The following is a 21225-nucleotide window of genomic DNA, read 5'->3' as shown; positions in this document are numbered from 1 at the left end:
ATGTTTAAGCCCAAGAAAGAAAAGAAAAATAGAAATTAGGCCTAAAGAGGATATTAGGAGCTGGGCCAATAGAGGGAGGGGCTAGAGGCCCGAAAATTTTGTTAAAAGAATGGGCTGGAAAAACTGGCCCACTCAATTTTTGTTAGTATTTTTTTTTTTTTTTTTTTTATCTTTTTATAATTTTTTATATTTTTGCGAAATAAACGGATTTTTAAATATCAACAAAAATTCGGGTGTCAATACTTACTGTCCATTTTTCTTAATTTAAGGCAACATTAACACATCAAGAGGATATTATTGCACTACCAAATTGAAGGAATGATGTTTGCACCCAAATATGTCCAATTTTTAGTTATTATCTATATGTGATGACCATTTAGAAACAATAAAAGTGGATTTGACAACCTAATATGCAACTGTCAAAAGTAGCAATGAAAAGGGAAAAGAGTGGAGAATATATTATTAGGGCATGTTTGGTCATCCATGGAGGAAGCAAATTAAACGAATTGAAGATTGGTCGATATTATATGTTGTTGATGACTCATGTGTGCATGTTGGCACATATTAACAAGTGACAAATGATCGCGAATTATTTTAACAAAGTTGTCGATGAGCATGTTAACTAAGGAGCAAGGTGATTGATTAAAAGGATTGCGTTAAAGCTCTGGCACGTACACCTACTAGTGGATATAGGTTACAAGAGCACGTGTAAACCTAGAGAATAGTCCGACCATTGGAGAAGTGGATGACTATTTCAAAGGAGCTTCGAAGAAGACTTGCCGACGTAAATTGAGTACTACTTCAAAGGAGCTTCAAAGAAGACTTGCTGATATGGGAACATAGGACTAAAATTTTGGAAGAAACTGCTCCCAAACAGTTATATACTGTATGCCCATAAATAAATACCAAGTTCTCATCAACTAGAATAGGATATCGTCAATAATCAAAATGTAATATTTTATTATCTTAACTTTCCTGCACTTTATTTTTCCTTAGTTATAACTTTCCATTTCTTGTCTCGATTAAATTTCAACACGTATCTTTATCCCAATACTTTGCTGTCGATTCAATTCCGGCATGCATCTCTATCATGAGTGTCACACCGTCGATTAAATTCCAGCGCTATATCTTTACACATTCTCGAGCTTTGTCATCGATTAAATTCCGACATAGCTCATACGCATGTATTGCTGTGAAAGTGGTTGTATTTTCATGCCTTGTTCTTAATTGAATTCCGACACAGTTTGTATGTACAATTGGGTTCAAAGTTCAAAGTAAAGGTTTACGGTTTTCTTGTTCGCCTAGATATTTCATGTCTGAAGTTGCCACATAACCTATTTCCTCTCATTAAAAGCTAAACAACAACTTTCGAAAAAGATGTTTCATCATAGATTAAATTCCAACAAAACAAATGACATGCCTGGTGGGACCATAGTGGTTGATATGAGGAGATATGATGGTGAGAACAATAAAATCAACTTGATCACAACAACACTTGTAGTGACAACTCATCATCACAACCTAGTAATAATAAGGCAAGAAAGTCATCGATTGCACTATTGATGGCAAAGCAAGAACAGGGTGGAGATGTCGATATCTCAAGACAACTCATCAATGAGTAGAGAAGATAGTTAGAGCCAAGCCTATAAAGTTGGCTACCATTTAATGGTTATTGAAGAAGCACAAGAATGAATTAATTAACGGCATGATAAAATATCTCATCAACGTGATCAAGTCAATTATCGTCAATACCTCCCATGAAGTGATAAGCAGGCCAGGAACATCGAGTCATTTAATTCAAGTGCAAGCAAGTCCTAATATTCTTGCATTTTTTAGAGTTATGCCTATCAGCAGAGGCAATTCGCTTAATCTCATTCAAGTTAACTTTGGTGGTTTTAGTTATGGCGATGACAATGAGGCATGTGATGACTCTTGGTTTCCTAATTTTTTTTTTTTGGTCTGTCCTACGTTAAGCCTACTTTAACACTCACTCTCAGACTTTTGCCCTACCTCCTTGCAGGGCGTGGGAGTCAAAACCCACTCCTAAAATAAAATCGTCCCCACCCCAATTATTGACGGATCATTCATTCCTTTAAAAAGGGCATATGTTTGCACCCAAAAATGTCCTATTTTTAGTTATTATCTACATGCAATGACCATTTGGAAGTAATAAAAGTGGATTTGACAACCTCATATGCAACCATCAAAATTAGCGATGAAAAAGCAGAAGAGCATGTTTGGTCATCTGTAGAGGAAGCCACTTGAATGGATTGAAGATTGGTTGATATTACATTTTGTTGATGACTCGGGTGTTAATGGTAGCACATATTGACAAGTGGCAAATGATTGCGAATTATTTTAACAAAGTTGTTAATGAGCATGTTAACTGAGGAGCAAGGTGATTGATTAAAAGGATGGCATCAAGGCTCTAGCGTGTACACCTCTAGTGTACTGCATCAAGGCTTAATCTGAAAAACGGTTACAAGAGCACGTGAAAACTTGGAGAATGGTCAAATCATTGGAGAAGAGGAGGACTATTTCGAAGGAGCTTCCAAGATGACTCGCCAATGTGGGTTGAGGACATTTTCAAAGGAGTTTTGAAGAAGACTTGCTGACATGGGAACATGAGACTGAAATTTCAGAAGAAATTGCTCCCAAAAAGTTATAATAGAATGCTTATACACCAAGTTTCATCGATTAGAATGGGACATAATCAACAATCAAAATGTAATCTATTATTATATTTACTTTCCTGCACTTTATTTTTCCTTAGTTATAACTTTTCAATTATTATCGTCGATTAAATTCCAACGCATATCTTTATCTCGATACTTGATCATCGATTCAATTTTTGCGTGCATCTCTATCATGGGTGTCGCGCTGTCAATTAAATTCCGACATTACATCTATGTAAATTCTCAAATTTTTTCATCAATTAAATTCCAACATAGTTTGTGCACGTGTGTTGCCTTGGAAATTGTTATATTTTCAAGCCTTGTTGTTGATTAATTCTAGCACAATTTGTATATATAATTGGATCCGAAGTTTGAAGTAAAGATTATATTTATTTCTTGTTCGCCTGAATATTTTCTATCTAAAGTTGTTGTAGAACCCATTTCCTCTCATCAAAAGTTGAAGAACGATTTTTCAAAAAGAGTTTTAGTGGTAGATTAAATTCCGGATTAACATGTGGTATGTTATTTTGCCATCAAATCGCTTGTACCAATTCGCCATGACTTAACTTCCTCCTCCTCCAAGGCCAGGGGCGATGATTCAACGTAGCCCATCAATGTCCACTCAGAGGGCGAGGCCGAGAAAGCAAGCCACGTCTTTATGTCCCAGATTCAATGAATTTGAACACTTCGCACACGAACTTCACGGTACCCGTCCCTAAATAAATTTGAATACTTCGCACGTGAACTTCACGGTGCTCAAACGGGACAGACCAAATAGACACGTCATCCCAGCTCAACAACTAGCCCCCAACAGAGCAAATCACAATTTTCATGGGCTCCCCCAACCATTTATGAGCAAAGACAAGCGAGGGCAGCCGGTCATTAATCAAACATTTTTTGGGGATGATAGAAAAGCAAGCGGCATTGTATGCCGTCTCTGCTTCCCCAGCTATGACTATTCAATCTCTCTCTCTCTCTCTCAACTTCCCTCATTAAAGCAATCGTACATGTACTAGGATGTTTGTTTGTCCAATAGCAGTGGATGAAAAGACGCGGAGCACTTCCCTAATTAAAGCAATAGTACATGTACGAGGATATCTGTCCAATAGCAGTGGGTGAAAGGACGTGGATATAGACATTGGTAGGTGACCAGTAGGGTAGAGCATAAGTTCAAGGCAAAATCAAAAACCGAATGGAAGGAGCTATAAGAATTAGTCCAACTTCAGATCTCGCAGTTATCGATCTGATTCTTGATTTGAAAATAAAGTTAAATTGATATGTACAATTCTTCTTATTTATGACACTTATGGCGCATTTGGTAATAGTTCCCAAGAGTTGATTCGACTAAAAATAATTATTTACTATTCTTTCTCGAAAACTAATTCAGTAAACAAACGCATTTGATAACTGTCCAAAAATTTTTATTCTGGAATATAATTGCGTTTGATATCGTGTTAATTGGTTATGTTCCAAATTAATTTCTTTTAATTTTTAAGTACTTTTTAAATACTTTTTTTACTTGTTTTCCTTTTTTTTTTTTTCCTTTTTCTTTTCTTTTTTCTTTTCTTTTTTTCCCTTTTCTCCTATTCTTCTTCTTCTTCATTTGGCCGGTCCCGGATCGGCGACCGGCCCTCGGTGAGGTCGGCCCTCGTCGGCCAAGCCTCATCGGCAGCTGGGCGAGGCTTGGCCTCGCCGGATCTGGTGAGGCCGAGCCTCGGTGGCCGAGCAAGGCTAGGCGAGCCTCGCCGATGGCGGGTGGGCCTCGCCCACCGGCGAGGCTCGCCCAAGCCCTACCGATGGCCAAGCTGGCCTCGCTAGTGGTTGGGCTTGCCTTGGCGAGCTTGCCGGACCGGCGGCGACGGCGGACGGCGAACGGCGGCGGCGGTGGTGGATGACAATCGCGGGATGTCGAAAGGAAAGAAGAAGACTTTTTTGTTTTGATTCTTTTTTTGATTCTCGGACGGAGAATCATATTTTTTTTTTTATTCTCAATTCTCTTCCCAATCTGTTCCCGGGAACAAATTTGTTCCTGGAAACAAAAATTTTACCAAATGCGATTCTACTCTCAAACTGATTCTGGGAACAAAAAATCAGAATCAGACACTCTTTGACACGTAGGCCCTTATTTTTCGATATGCCTTAAAAGATTATTTCCTTTCATATTCATCTTAAGATATACATACAACATGTCTTACTTTGCACTTGGCAAGGTAACAATATTGATTTCCATCTAGAGTTAGATGCATTCCATATATTTATATTAGCAAAGATTTTCAAATAATTGAACAACTTATGAAAGATTTAGCTCATGTCATTATTTGATTCTTAAAATAAGGGCAGGATACTCATGAACTCATAGGCCCTAGGTTAAAGCAATTAAGGTGAAATTTAGTGTTAACAAAGAAAAAAGAATATTTATCATGCGTAATTTGTCAGTGAAAGTGTAAAAACAAGCCAATCAAGGCTCACATTTAGGCCATAATTAGTGATCGGCTGATTATTGACTATTTCTACTCTTTCTTTCTCAAAAACAAAAAAGAATATAAATCCATTTAGTGACATCAACTAATTTTTCTATTTTTAAAAACAGATAGATGGTTAGGTAATATATTTGAAACATAAATAAGAAATAGAAAAAGTTACATTTTTTGTTTCCAAAACGATTTCTAAAACCAAGACATTTTCTTTTCTTTCTTTCTTTTTCTTCTTTTTTTCTTCTTCTTCTTCTTCCATCTCTAGTTGGTCATTAACCAAAAATTTAAAGGTTATACCAAATGCATTCCTTGTCTTTTTCTATTCTAAGAATAGAAATATTGTATAATTACTAAACACATTCGAATGCTCAAAAAACTTGTCTAGAAAATAGAATTAGAAAAAATTATTTTTAAGTATATATTATTTTCGCAAATAAAATAATTACCAAATGCATCCTTAGTTATTTTCATTCATCCTAGTAAGGTGATTATAACTTTATTTACTTTTATTTGATTATAAAAAGAATGGGAACATGTGACTAATGCTAGTGACCCCCTTTGGGTATTACCATAATCGTCCCTCTTTCATTATAGAAAATTTGGTTTAAGCCATAACTACTTTACATCACCTGTGATATAGATATTTGAGGTAAGTGAGCTTGTTACTATAGTCCCACCAAGATACTAATAGCTAGAAGTCTCTCCACACAAATCATGCGACAGCTTGACAATGTACTACAAGTTATTTTGAGATTTGTTCATCACCTAATCAAACTTAGGATCTCTTAGAAGACAGATAACCCTCTCCCCATTAGGCCAATCACTTTGGTGGTAACTATTGTAATATATACGCGGGAATCAATCAAGATCTTGCAGTTTATGTCAACGCAAAAGTTACTAAACAAAACAAACGACGAATAATAAGGGATGCCAAAATTTACACGATTCAATCCAATATTAATATCTACATCTATGGAGAGAGTTGCTAGTAAATAATTTACTAATAATCAGAAAATTCAAAGTAGAATCATTCATACGCTTGAGTATTTCTTATACCTAAATTAAAGCCAAATCCCAAGTGTTTGCAAATAAACAATCCATTTTGATAACTTAAAACTCACGGCATAAAATCCATGTGTTTGGAACTTTCTCATCATGCCTCCACACGAAGCATTCCTCTTCGGCTTAAGGATTTTCTTTTGTGCAACATCCAAAGGAAGGAGAGCCATTGTACAGCGCAACTCTTAAGGAACCCTCACACTCTCATGCACGAAAGAAACCCATAGGCAGCTCCTTGTCCTCTTCTATAAGAACCCACAAGACTATCATTGTGCGACTATATATTAGGGGTGAGCATATCAAACCAATCAAACTAGAAACCACCCAAACCGGCCACAAGACTATCATTGTACGGCTATATATTATGGGTGACCATTTAGGACCAACCGATCTAGGAACCACCCAGACCAACTGGTTCTGAGCGGTTCATGAGAGTGTTGGTACAATTCCCAATGCCATAAAAATGAAATAAGTGATTTTTGTTCCAATTCTCGATGTTGGGGGGAACTTGACTGGCTATATTTTTGTTCGTTTTAATTTATCAAAAATAGCAACAAGTTTAGTAATTTTTGGGGGAAGGATTTACCTCATCGATTATGTGTAATTTTCGAGGGAAAGATTTACCTTCAAAATGTTGAAATTTGGAGCGGAGAATTGCCAGTGATTGATTCCATAGGACGCTCGATCCGGTCCCCTATCCTAAAAAATTAGGAACCAATTCTCCCAGTCGATCCAATCCCAAGTCCAATTCCTAATTCCTAGGTGGGATTGGACCAAATTGGAAACTAATCATCCCTTCTCCATATAGAGAGAGTAGACCTAAGGTTCTCCTTTTTTTTTTTTCCTTTTTTTTCTTTTTTTTCCTTTTCACTGTGCTCCCTTGAGCCCATTCTTTGTCTTGTAATGGCTTTCTCTTAATTAAGAGAAGTAACCCGTCCATATCTTGTGCTGAAACTTGAACATTTATCTAATAGGATTGGTTCCGAAAATGGCTCAAATTCAAGAGATATTTTAATAGTAACTTTTTTTGTGTAGACCAATCATAGATGCACAATCCTTCTCTTATTTATTAAAACCCTTTAGTTTTCTCATGGGATGCACGTTTTGAACTTTGATAGTGCCTCAACAATTTTTTTTTGTAATTTTTTTTAAAAAAAAATTAACCTAGTTTTAAGAGCACTCATTTATAAAACTCTTGAAAAATAGAAACATCTTTTAAGTTCAACCTCACACATGGCAATATGGCATGTATCTAGACTTGCATTGTCTATGGAGAAGCACAACCCTACACAAGTATCGCATGTATTTTGTCTTTGTCTATCCTTTATTGGAAAGTAATCAAAATTCATGTCCAGATGATAGAGAGAGATCCCACAAAGTGGACATGTTCGTGCAAACTCATGCCCATGCATGTTGAGAAAATATCGAGTGCAGCTGAAGTAGCGACCTCAACAATGCACAAGTCTATTATGTGTCACTCACAGGCCCACTTTTCAAGAAACCTGAATCCCCCCTCTCTCCCCTTTGTTTCTCTCTCTCTTCACAGTTTCTTTACCATTTCTTTGTCCTTTGTTTTTCTTTTTCTTTCTTTCTTTGTTTCTCTTTGGCCTGTAGCCAGCGACTAGCCACATATGAGGGCTAACAAGGGTGTCGTGGCCTTCGCCTATGGCTAGCGAGGGTTGCTTTCGTCAAATTGAGTGAGGGCTCAACCCTTGTGACCAAGGCAAGGATTGCCCTTATCGGATTTGACGAAAGCGACGACGGCCACAAATGAGCGTTAGCATGCTCATGAGTGATTCGTCCATGGCTAGTCATTGCAATCAAGTGGCATCCATGGCCTTAGAAGGCAAAAACAAAAAACAAAAAAAGAAAGAAAGCAATGATGAAGATGAGAGAAAGAACGAAGGAGAGAGGGAGAAGTCTGAAAACAGAGGAGTGAAAGCGAGTAGAGAGAGAATGGGCCCACGAGAGTTTTAAATGTTTCTAACTTGTGGGCCTAGGTATGATATGTGTCGCAAGATAGATGGACTAATATTTTGCTAAGATGGTTACAATTTGGATATTTTCTCCATAACTCTCTATAAATAAATAGAAGAGCCTCAAGCCCATTCAGATGCAAGCCAAATAGACTCTGAGAGAGAGAGAGAGAGAGAGATGGAATTTACGCAACAATTCCCCATGAAAGGAGGAATGGGAGAAACAAGTTATGCTAACAACTCATTACTTCAGGTAAACCTCTCATTGTTCTATTGTGGGTACATATTTGTCTTAATGAAAATGGGATGACACCGAAAAATACTTTCAAGAATTTATTTTTCAGGAGAATGACACTACTTTTCCTTGTTCTTAAAGATTGATTAGACTATTGTGGTTTGCTCTAGTGGTTACCTTTAGGGGGAGGTGGGGAGTTCGAATCCCCATCTTCTCAGAGGGGTTGAGGTAAGAACAATTAGTTTCAAATGTGGATTTTGACTCCCATGCCTTGTAAAGAGGCAAGACAAAAGTCCAAAATAAGTTGAGAACTAGAGTGGGACTAACGAGAAAAATAAGATTAATTATTATACACCCTTTTGTGGTAATGCACTACAATATGATTGTTCATTTTGTAACAAACTAGGTTCTTTTTGTTTGCCAATATTTAAAATTCTATATGAGAAAAACACCATTTAACATGCCCTATTAGACCATATCACTTATTGATCGAAAATTTAAATGATATCCCTAATTTGTAGACAAATTTTTTAATTAACAAAGTATCTCTTGAAGAATGTACACTTGAGAGTATATAGAAGAATTAGATCTTGTAAAACCATCGCAACATCAGACAAATGATGTTTGATTTGGATTGATGTAGAGAATGCACGAGAAAAAACTACCAAAAATATTCAAAACCTATTACATTTGGTCAATTCAATCATCAAACATCAAATTTCAATTTGACCAATTTAGTCCTAAATCTTTTGATGATTTGACAATTTAATCCTTCTAACCAATTTTGATTGACACATGAACACCAACTGTCCTATGTGGTACAGTCAACCCTTATGTGGATAGCTTTTATAATTTTAAAAAAATTGATTTTTATTTTGATTTTTTCTTCTCTTTTTTCCTTTTTCTTTTTCTTTTCTAAGCCCGACTAGTGCCACAACCCTGTTCAAGGCCGATGAGAGCTTCACGGCTCACGCTAGGTCTAGGTGGGACCACAACCCTAACCCATGCCTAGTGGCCAGTGAAGGTCATCAACCCTTACCTAGGGTCAATGAGGGATGGCCGGTTGCCCGACTTCATATAAAAGAAAAAATAAAAGTAAAAACTATAAAAAAAAGTTTAGAATTTATATAAAAAAATTATAAAAATTGTCCACGTAAATGCAGACCGTTTTACATGACACTATCGATGTTTACCTCAGTGATTTTCCGACCAAAATGAGTTGAAATGACTAAATTGGCAAACCATCTAAAGTTTTGGGACTAAATTAGTTAAATTAAAAGGTTTTTAACTAAACCGGCACAAATTCAATAAATTTAGGATATTTTTGGTAATTTTCCCGAATGCATGGAGTGTGCAATCTTCAATCGTTCCATATTAACTACCCATTTATTTTAATCGAGAAGATATGTTCGAACAGTATAGGGTATACGTGACAATTGAGATTTATTTCTCTGTAGATGAAAAAATTAAGATATGAACCTTTTCTCTTTATATTGAGTCAATGCTCTCTTTCTCTTTTCATAGAGAAAGGTGATATCGATGACAAAGCCTATAACAGAGGCAGCCATCACAGCTTTCTTCTCCACTATCGCTGCTACCATGCCGGCAAGCCTCACCATCGCAGACTTGGGCTGTTCCTGTGGCCCCAACACTCTTTTCGCCGTGTCTGAGATCATAAGCATCATGATCGATCTCTGCAATGCGAAGAAGCACAAGCTACCGGAGTTCCAAGTGTTCTTGAATGATCTCCCAGGGAATGACTTCAACACCCTCTTCAGCAGCTTCTTGCCAAGATTCCAAGAGAAGCTAAGTGAGGAAATGAAGAGCAAGTATGGAGCGTCAGCGGCGTTGGCATGCTTCTTCAATGGCGTTCCCGGTTCGTTCTGTGGGAGATTGTTTGCTCAGGAGAGTCTGCACTTCATTCATTCTTCCTCCAGCCTCCATTGGCTGTCCCAGGTAATTTTTTTGGCCCATAGTTTCATTTGCTAACAAACTCATTCATACTCTCTCTCTCTCTCTCTCTCTCTCTCTCTCTCTCTCTCTCTCTCTCTCTCTCTCTCTCTCTCACAGGTTCCAAGAGGGCTAGAGGAAAACAAAGGCAACATATCCATGTCAAGATCGAGCCCTCCGAGTGTGCTTAGGGCATATTATGAGCAATTCCAAAGGGACTTCTCAACTTTCTTGGAGTGTCGTGGGCAAGAGTTGGTAATGGGAGGGCGTATGGTTTTGACCCTCCTAGGTCGAAGAAGCGACGATCCTTCAAGTGAAGAGTATCGCCAATTTTGGGAGCTCTTAGCTATTGATCTCAATGAGATGGTCACCGAAGTAAGCAAATTCAAAAGATCAAAGGAGTACTTGAATAGTCGTGGACACTTCAGTATTGAGTTGGTTTTTCTTATTGCCTGTAGTAAAAATTTTATCATACTTCCGTTGACCCTGGTGAGTTTTGTTAGCCCTCTAGGAATATTTTGTTTTCGCACTCCGGGACCAATCTTAACCATCAATTAGACAACAAAAAACAATGAGAGTAATGGTTACGGTTAATGATTATTCCTCATTTTACTATACCTAAAGCACCTGTTAGATGAGCTCTAGCAATAGTTTTCGCATAAATTCTTTGAAAGAAAGCAATGGAGCAATTTCAATATCCTACATATTGCAATTTCTCTTCCTTATGAATGTATTCGACAAAATCAGAGTACGAGAGAAAAAAATTATTAGGTATTTTAATTAAGTGCAAACTCGTTTCCTATTAGGCATGGTGTAAAAAATGGAATGCACATTTACATACTAGGAAACAACAAATATCAGCAATACACAATAGTTGCACAGCCAATTACATAAACAAGTAGCTACGACCTTTTTCTTTGTCAGAGTAACTATGACTTTTATTAGGATATTATACTGACAACTTATTGCAATTGTTTCTTATTTTCGGTAGAAAGATCTAACATATTGAGTCTGCCGTTGATGTAGGGACTCTTAGAAGAAGAGAAACTGGACTCCTTCAATGTCCCTTATTACCCACCCTCACCAAAAGAAGTACGCCGGAAGGTCGAAAAGCAAGGGTCATTCTCAATCGATTGCTTGGAGGTGTTCGAAGTGAACCGGGATGTATTTGAGACCGATTGTGACCCTAATGTTGTCTTAGAGGAAGCGGCAGACAAAATGGTCGGGTGCCTAAGAGCTATAGCCGAGCCCTTGCTCGTTTATCACTTTAGTGAAGAGATCATCAATGAGGTTTTCAAGAGGTTTAGGGCTAAACTTGGCGATCGCTTGTCCATGGAAAAGATTGCATTGGTCAACATCATCATTTCGCTAAAGAAAATTACCTTGATATACCGCAAAAACTGACAAATAAATTCATTATAGATGTATGTACTTCTATAGTGAAGTTGAATTAAGAGTATCATGTGTGTTTACTATAATTTGAAAGAGTGGCCATTTCACTTGTATTACTTTTAATGTCGTATCTCGAATAAAGAAAATGCAAGAGACTTGCATGTTTTCTTTTGAGGGGTCAAAAGAGACTTGCAAGTCGAAGAGCTTGACATTTGAGATTTTCTTTCAAGGATTTTTCTTTCATATATTCCCTATAATGCGTCGGTCCAATTGAGCGAATTTGGTGTTCTCTTGATTTATTTATGTTAGGAAAATAAGACAGAAAAGCTAAATGAAGTAAAATATCCATTTAGAGATGTCTGAGTGAATAAACACGAATTCCTCAAAACCGAAATCAGAAACTTAACAGGAAGAGCTTCACAATAACGTCAACGAAACATAGGAAAGGTTTTAGTCCAATATATAGTGGTTATACCATCAAATTAGTTTAAAAAAGAAAACTAATTTAAAGGGACATACAATGTTAGTCATTGTGATTTGAAATTACAATTCGCATTCACGGAATCAATTGAGCGGAAAAGATCTTAAACAATATCTGTTACACAAGTGAGAAATCTAAACATGCCAAAATAATGAATTCATCTACATTCTAAGAAATTGGAGGTACAAATAAATTAAAAGTGGGAAGTTGCTATGACAATACAAAACACCATGCAGAGGGCTATTCAACAATCGCACCTAGAATCTAACATTTCGTAATGCAGGGGTAGAACTTACGTATATCCAAAGCCTCTCAAGGAACAGTCTGAAAGCTTTATTAGATGGGCTTAAGGCCCGTCCGCCCATGCTGGGACCAAAAGGCCCGGCCCACGGGAATAGGGCCCGTGGAGGGGCAAGGTATAAAAAGGGAGGAGAGAGAGAGAGAAGACGTTGGTTGAAATCAGAATTCACGTCTTCTCTCTCCCGTGCGTATTTTCTCTCAAAAAGGAAAAAGAAAGGACGAACGCATACGGCTTGTTCTTCCTCCCTTCATTGCTTAATCGGATCGAACAGGACCGTTTCTCTTCCTCTTGTCGGCGTTGGTATTTAATCTGTGGCTAACAAGGTACGCTCGAATCCGTGGTGTGCTTTACGATCGGTGATGCGTGTTTTCCGGGCTTCGTCTTCCGCATTGATTTAGGGATTCGATTTAGTGTCGAATCCGATTTTCGGGGATCCGTTATTCCCAACATTGGTATCAGAGCCCTAGTTCACGTTTTCCCGATCAATTTGATGTTTTTTGTTTGAGTTTTCGCGAAGAAACTCTCGGCCGTACGGATCGGGACAAAAATCCCGACACCCGAGCGTTCTTCGGCCTTTTTACTGAGTTTTCGTATGTCGAAACTGTTTTCTGATTGCATAGGAAGAAGCGAGACGTCGAGACGAGTCCGGCGATGTGTCGACCACCGCCGGGCGCCGCCGAACGCGCCCACACGCGCGGCCGGAAGGTGATGCGCGTGGGCGCGACGCGCCCGCGCTGGCATTGGCCGGCGCGTGCACGCCGCCGGCTGCAGCCCAGCGCACGCGCCGGTCCGCGGACCGACGCGTGCTGACGTCACGTGATGACGTCACCGATGACGTCATCACCGGCGTCTTTTCGCCGGGACGGTCACCGGCCGGCGACCCGACCCACTTAGGAGACCAAGGCACGTGGCGAGCACGTGCGGATGACGCCTCTGCGTGGCGTCATCCCCGCACGCGCGGCACGTGCGTCGGTCCGCGCGAGCGGTCCGACCGGCCCGACCGGTCCGACGACCGACGACCGTTGACCCTCTGACCGTTGACCGTTGACCACGTTGACCGACGACCGTTGACCGTTGACTTTGACCGTTGACCCGAAAAAAAAAAAAAAAAAAAAAAAAAGAATGTGTTTCCTTTTCAATTAAGTCTATATGGATTATAATGTGATCCCTTATTTGTTCTGCATTTGTTGCAGGAACAATGCCTCCCCGAGGTTGTGCACACCTATTCGCGCCGATTCTGGAGTGAACAAAAGGATAGGCTGTCTAAGTTGATAGGCGATTTGAATGATCATCGATGGGAGAGAGGTGACTTAATTGATCATGTCCTTGAAGTCAACGAGAAAATTCAACAGGTCATATGGAATGGTCGTCCTATGTCACTGATTAGAGATGGTGCGATTTTTCATAAACACTCTTCCACACGAATGGCAAGATGTGTTGAATCGCATATGGGATGTCAACGGAGCTGCTTCCTATAAGAAAATTGTGATGGATTTTGTAAATGAATATTATTGTATTGTTTCAAGGGAAAAGATCAAGAAATTGAACAAAAGAGGATCTTTCCCGATTCGTGTCTTGACTCGGTGTTAGTTGTATTGGGTGATATGTGTTAAGTGTGATTTGTGGACATATTATGTAATGATTACTACCTAATTGTGTTAAATGAAAGCATTATTGTTTTTATTGGTTTTTCTATTATATATTGCTTTACATTATTGCTGGTTCTTTGTGGGTAATTAGCTGTGGGTAGTTTTAGAAGTTTTTGTAGCTTCATAGAATTGATTTTGCATAAGACAATTATATTGATGATAGTTTTAAGTTAGGATTTTGGAGGATGATTGGAAACATAGTGACCTTTTGATTCTGAAACCTTACTTGAAATTATTTATTAATATGATGGGTTTATGTAAATAGGGATGCATAAATGATAGGCATTAATAATTCGTGCATATTTGTCTGATTTGTTCAGATCAATGGCTTCAGCCACAAAGAGCATAGTTGCCGAGCTGAACAAAGGTGAAAAGCTCAATGGAGACAACTATGAAATTTGGCAAATGAAAATCCAAGTATGTCTTTGGAAGAGCAAGAAGCACTTGAGGCTCTTGTCATGACCATGGTAGAACCGAAGAGGGAACCATTGCACAAAGACACAAAGAGACAAAGAAGCTTTTTGCGTGGAAAAGAATGAACTCTCTCGCTCGCATCACGTTGCTGAGCAGCATGGAAAATGACGTCATGCGAGAGTTTCGGCGTTTTGACAATGCCAAGGAAATGTGGGAGGCATTGGCAGCTAGATTTGGTCATACTTTGGTGACTAGATTGAGGCAGCTCACTATCAGGTTTGACTCTTATAAAAAGCCTCATGGTCAGACCATGAAGCAACATCTTAGAAAGATGTCAAACATGATAAGCGAGCCGAGAGATGCTGGCCATGTCCTCACGGATGAGCAGTAAGTGCAGCGGTGATTCGTTCCTTGCCTCGAGTTGGGAGCATATGAAGGCGCACCGACTCATAATGAAAATATCAAAACCTTTGAGGATGCAATGCGTCATCTTGAGCTGGAAGAGGACCGCTTGTTGGCGGCTAAGCCGGATGCTGAACTTTATCATGCTAGTTCTAGCTCAAATGGAGCTTCGAGCTCCAAGCGCAAGCGCCCTAAGCGGTTTGATAAGGAAAAGGCAAGGAAGAAGCAGGTCCTTCGGGGAAGAAACCCAAGTTTAACCAACATGAAAGAGGGAAGCGTCCCCGCATGAAAAAGCTTGCAAGGGTGAAATGTTACAAGCTGTGACAAGAAGGGTCACTATGCTCGCACTGTCGTGAGCCAAAGAAGGTATGCACCCCTTGTACTTTTCAGAACTTTACTTTTGTGTCGAGTTCTGTGTTCTTAACCGAGTCTAATCCTTTGTGAACTGTGGATTCAGGAGCGACGGACCATGTAGCGAAGGATAGAGGATCCTCCGTGGAATTCTGACGAGTACCAACTGGAACTAAGTGGATCTATGTGGGAAACAACTCTAGAGCTGAAGTGAAAGGAATTGGCACATGCCAACTGAATATGCATGGTTGACGCACTTTGTTCCTTCATGATGTGCTGTATGCTCCGGAGATTCGTCGGAATTTAGTGTCTGTATTAGTGTTGGTTAAATTAGGTTTTAATATGAACTTATGTAATAGAGGTGTGAATTTGTTTTTGGATACAAATTACTATGGTTGCGGTTATTTTCTGGATGGTTTTATTGTATTAGATATTGATTATGTTAATACCAATGTTTGTTATTCCCTTCTCACGTCTCCTAATAAATATGATAATGATGTGAATGTGTGGCATGCTAGACTTGGTCACATTGGCCAACAACGTATGAATAGACTAGCCAAAGAGGGCTTGTTGGGCAACATTGAAAAAGTCGATTTGTCCATATGTAAGCATTGCCTAGAAGGGAAAACGACAAGGAAACCATTTGGAAAAGGAAAAAGAGCTGAATTTCCTCTGTATTTAATCCATACTGATATCTGTGGTCCAATGAATGTGAAAGGAAGGCATGGGGCTGTTTATTTCATCACTTTTATAGATGATTACACTCGATTTGGATATGTCTATTTGATTTCTCATAAATCTGAAGCAATAAGTTGTTTCAAAAGGTTTATGAACCTGGTAGAGAATCAATTAGACAAGAAAATAAAAGCATTGAGATCCGATCGAGGTCGAGAATATTTATCTGATGAGTTCAGAAAATTATGTGATGAAAAAGGAATAGAAAGACAGTTGTCTATTCCTTATACTCCTCAACAAAATGGTGTTGCAGAGAGAAGAAACAGAACCCTACTGGAAATGGTTAGGTCCATGATGGCGCATGCTAACTTACCCATTACCTTTTGGAGTGATGCTTTGTTTGCTGCCTATATACTTAACCGTGTGCCTTCCAAATCAGTTACTTCCACTCCATATGAGTTATGGACGGGTAGAAAACCGGACTTAAGTTTTCTTAAGCCATGGGGTTGTGCTGCCTATACACATGAGTCCTCTCACAAGTTTGGAGGCTGGGTCCCGAGAGGAAAGAAGAGTATTTTTATAAGGTACTCGAACACTCGAAAGGATATGTGTTCATAGGTGAGCAGGAAAGTGGGAGTATAAGCGAGTTTGAATCACGAGATGTCACATTCCTAGAGGATGAATTTCCTAAGAAGGGCGAAATAGGGAAGATTGTTCCCTATTTGAAACCTTGGATCAAGATAATGACCTTAGTGGACTTCGTCCAAGTGGGAGTAATATGAGAAGTGATGAATTAAATTCAACTCATTCTCAATTGCAACCACGTGATGAGACGACATCATCATTACCTAATCCAAGTGGGAGCATGATGGGGGATGATGTGCAAAGTGTACAATCTCCCATACGGCGAACAAGTCGTCAAAGTATTCCCCGTCGACGTTTTGACATTGAAGGAAACTTTTATGGTTGCTCCACAAGATGAGGATGAGCCAAGAAATATTAATGAGGCTACTGAATTGCCCTAGTAAGGAAAAATGGATTAATGCAATGGAAGAGGAAATGGAGTCAATGAAATCAAACCAAGTCTAGGAACTGGTTGATGCGCAAAAGGACGCAGAGCTATTGGGAACAAATGGGTTCTCAAAATAAAGCGAAAGGCTGATGGCTCGATTGAAAGGCATAAGGCTCGCCTTGTGGCGAAGGGGTATAATCAACAGGAAGGAATTGATTATGAAGATACGTTTTCTCTTGTAGTGAGATTTACCTCAATTCGCATTATTCTGGAAATAGTGGCTAGTTTGGATCTTGAATTACATCAAATGGATGTAAAGACTGCTTTCCTCAATGGAGAATTAGAGGAAGAGATATATATGGAACAACCTGTTGGTTTCATAGTAAAATGCCAAGAAGAAAAAGTATGTCGACTTTTGAGGTCGATATATGGTCTTAAGCAGTCATCAAAACAATGGTATATACATATTGATGAGGATCATTGTGTATATATCAAAAGATCCAAGGATCAATTTGTGATCATATCATTATATGTTGATGATATACTAATTGCTGGAAGCAATATGGAGTTTGTTAAGACTTGTCAAGAGTTGGTTGTCTTCCAACTTTGAGATGAAGGATATGGGTGAGGCTGCATACATTCTTGGAGTTAAGATTTCAAGAGATCGTTCGAAGAGATCGTTGTCTCTTTAAGAAACTTATATAAACAAAGTTCTAGAACGGTTTCGTATGCAAGATTGTAAACCCATAGACACTCCTATTGCAAAAGGTGAAGGATTGAGCCATAGACTGTGTCCAAGGACTCCACAAGAGAAGGAACAAATGAAACATGTTCCTTATGCAAGTGCTGTTGGGAGCTTGATGTACGCTATGATGTGTACAAGACCCGACATATGTTTTGCAGTTGGAATGGTGAGTAGATACCAATCCAATCCAGGTCCAGCACATTGGAAAGTCGTTAAGAGAATACTGAGGTATCTGAAGGGAACTGCTGATTACAAGTTGAATTACCAAGGAAAGGATCTGCGACTTGAAGGCTATTCAGATGCTGATTGGGGAGGAGATTTAGATGAAGAAAATCTACCTCGGGATTTGCTTTCTTGCGAGCAATGGCGCCATATCATGGAGTAGTAAGAAGCAAACATGCATAGCCTTATCCACGATGGAAGCTGAATTCGTGGCATTATTAGCAGCAGTACAAGAAGCAGTTTGGCTTAAGAGATTCTTGGATCATTTAGGTGTTATTGAGAAAGCTGCAAATCGATTATTAGTTAAGCGTGATAGCCAAGCAGCTATAGCATACACCAAAAGATCCAAAGTATCATGGCAAGACCAAACATATAGATACCAAGTATAACTTTGTCAAGGATATGGTTGCACGAAAGGATGTGAACTTACAGTACATATCTACACATAAAATGGTAGCAGATCCTATAACAAAGCCAATACCTAGAGATGTGTTTTGTGGTCATGTAAAATCTCTAGGATTGCGTAGAGTTTGATGTACTGGATTGTAATTTCCCTGAGTTGTTCACATTTATGAACTAGTGTTGTTTTATTATTAATGCCTATGAATCTTTGTATGATCTTTATGCATCTTAATACTTAGTGTATTATTTTAAGTTGAGTAAGTATGTCGGACAGATAAAAGATTAGCCCACTCACACGGGTAATCGCCTCTATTTATTGTGTGATGAATAGAGATGAGACTGTTTTTAAGCTTATTATCTAGGTGATAATCGAGAGCTCAAGCTTAAAATATGTATGTCGCCTTAACTGAGTGTTAAGATGAGGACATAATACTTACGATGTCCGAAAGTAAAATACCCCACATATTTTACTTTATCTGTCTAAGATGCCATATGTGAGTTCTGATGAATTTTGTAAAAGAGTAGGTACGTAAACTCAAGTTAGACATTAGGTATGTCTTAACTATCATCTGTACGGTATTGAAAAGTGCAGACATACGCTCCATGGGAAAGGAGTTAATACCGTAATACGTATTTCATACTACGTATGCATGAGACGACCAATAAGAGTGGCAAAAAGTTTGATCTCAACTTTTATGATGTGTGAGACTCTTGAGGAAAAGAGTTCCTCAATTTTTTAGTCCCCTTAGGACTCTTACTTATTCTCAAGATTTCTATTTAGTGTTTGCTATCTTAGGATGTTGTCAATGGTCATGAGATGATTCGATCTAATGGGGCATTTCTAGAAAAGCAAGCTGGACTGAAATTGAGAGTTTGAAGGAAAGAGGAAGATCGATTTTGGAGAATCACATTGTAGTTTTTGTATTCACTGGTCGACCAATTATGAGTGTCTTTGTGATAATTATAATTGTGAATACAATATATATATCATGTTTAAAAGAGATCAAGGGAGATATAAATGTGATCGATCGATCTAGGGTACTGCATACTAAATCTACTCGGAGTGTGATGCCCATTATGAGCTGCTATATATTCCTAACAGATGTATAGCAACGAGCTCTCAAAGTATGCTGGTCGCACGGATTATTCACCAGTATGAATGTTGAAGAGAGGTAAAGAGAATCATGTTCGGCCCACCATGTGCGAGTGGGAGATGAAAGCTTTATTAGATGGGCTTAAGGCCCGTCCGCCCATCTTTGGGCCCAAAGGCCCGGCCCACGGGAATAGGGCCCGTGGAGGGGGAAGGTATAAAAAGGGAGGAGAGAGAGAGAGAAGACGTTGGTTGAAATCATAATTCACGTCTTCTCTCTCCCGTGCGTATTTTCTCTCAAAAAGGAAAAAGAAAGGACAGTAACGCATACGGCTTGTTCTTCCTCCCTTCATTGCTTAATCGGATCGAACAGGACCGTTTCTCTTCCTCTTGTCGGCGTTGGTGTTTAATCTGTGGCTAACAAGGTACGCTCGAATCCGTGGTGTGCTTTACGATCGGTGATGCGTGTTTTCCCGGGCTTCGTCTTCCGCATTGATTTAGGGGTTCGATTTAGTGTCGAATCTGGTTTTCGGGGATCCGTTATTCCCAACACAGTCAAATCTAGTCTCTTCTTCCTGCTCTTTTACTTTATATATGAAAACAATTGAAACATAGACATCAATTTTTTAAAAAGAAACTATACTCTTGCTATGGAAAGTCATTTAATCTAAAGCACACATGAGTAAGCAGTTGAGGTCTTTAATAGTCTCTCTAAAAACCAATTTCCTTGTCAGAAATTGTCCTAAATATACATAGTTTGTTATATATAATTTTGGCAAGATATCATGACATGCTTATAAAATTTAAGTAAAGAGATTCCTTTTTTTCAAATGAGTACAAAAACGTCATAAGACACACAAAAAAAGAACTTAGTCACCTAAAGCGAGCATAACTTACAATCTTTGTTGAGTTAGCACTAGAAAACACTTGGCATATTTTTCCCTTTGGGCTTTCATTACCTCCAAATTTGCAGCCTTTTCTTTACATGTGTTGTTATGGTCTCCAACATGCCTTTCCATTCCAACATATAGAAACATTTTAGGATGGCTTCTGGATTATCCATGCCAAATACATGATCACGTGGTGACTCGGTTTAGTCATGGCCAAATAACTGTGACAATAACTATCGTGCAATATTCCTCACATTTATTTGAATCCATATAACCATTATTGCTCATGATTTATATTTAAATAGCGTTCCTTTCTTTGGCTGAAACAGAAATCTCGTTCAAAGTAGGCAACAAAAGTTGGATTGCGGGGGCATCAATCGAAGAGAAATGGGTGATATCAACTTGACATAAACTCCTAATTACCAAAGGCAAACTCAAAGGGAAAGTTTGTAACAGTCCTAAAATTCCTAAAAACCCGGTGACAAAGGGCGTCGAACAGAGGTACAAGCTCTAAGGGACCCAAAAAAAGAGCAGTCAAGATGGCAATATAACTGCTTGATGGGCTGGGTCAAACGATCTTGATTTAGGGAGGAAGGGAGGGAGGGAGGGAGGGAGAGAGGGAGCGTTGGCTGAGGCGGATAAAAGAGGCAGAGCATAACATCGAAGAGGAGAAGAGGTAGTCTACCTTTCATGGCGAAAGTTTATTTTGTGAAATCAAAATCTAAAATTGATCGGTTTTGTTAGTAAAATCCATCTCTAAATTGTCTCTCAACTTATTTGGCAGTGATTAGAATTTTTCTTGCTTCTTTGTTAATTTACCTCTGTGGTGA

The 21225-nt window shown here is 38.9% G+C and overlaps 1 protein-coding gene across 1 annotated transcript; it reads left to right on the top strand.

Moving 5' to 3' along the window:
- Positions 1–8386: 8386 nt before the first annotated feature.
- Positions 8387–11773, top strand: LOC104417306 (salicylate carboxymethyltransferase). Its single transcript, XM_039300241.1, has 4 exons — positions 8387–8437; positions 9944–10375; positions 10490–10744; positions 11396–11773. The coding sequence occupies exons 1-4, from the start codon at positions 8387–8389 to the stop codon at positions 11771–11773; spliced, it is 1116 nt and encodes a 371-aa protein (XP_039156175.1).
- The last annotated feature ends 9452 nt before the right edge of the window (positions 11774–21225 follow it).

Source organism: Eucalyptus grandis, chromosome 8 (genome assembly GCF_016545825.1).
Source record: "Eucalyptus grandis isolate ANBG69807.140 chromosome 8, ASM1654582v1, whole genome shotgun sequence".
In the NCBI taxonomy this organism is placed as follows: Eukaryota; Viridiplantae; Streptophyta; class Magnoliopsida; order Myrtales; family Myrtaceae; genus Eucalyptus; species Eucalyptus grandis.
This window is presented reverse-complemented; position numbering and strand designations above follow the sequence as displayed.

What these genes read in the sequence shown, in the direction of transcription:
- LOC104417306 (XM_039300241.1), top strand. Translation starts at nt 8,387, where the DNA reads ATGAAAGGAGGAATGGGAGAAACAAGTTATGCTAACAACTCATTACTT. An exon ending in GCCTCCATTGGCTGTCCCAG is followed by an intron (nt 10,376 to 10,489) that starts GTAATTTTTTTG and finishes TCTCTCTCACAG; the next exon opens with GTTCCAAGAGGGCTAGAGGA. An exon ending in TCAATGAGATGGTCACCGAA is followed by an intron (nt 10,745 to 11,395) that starts GTAAGCAAATTC and finishes CCGTTGATGTAG; the next exon opens with GGACTCTTAGAAGAAGAGAA.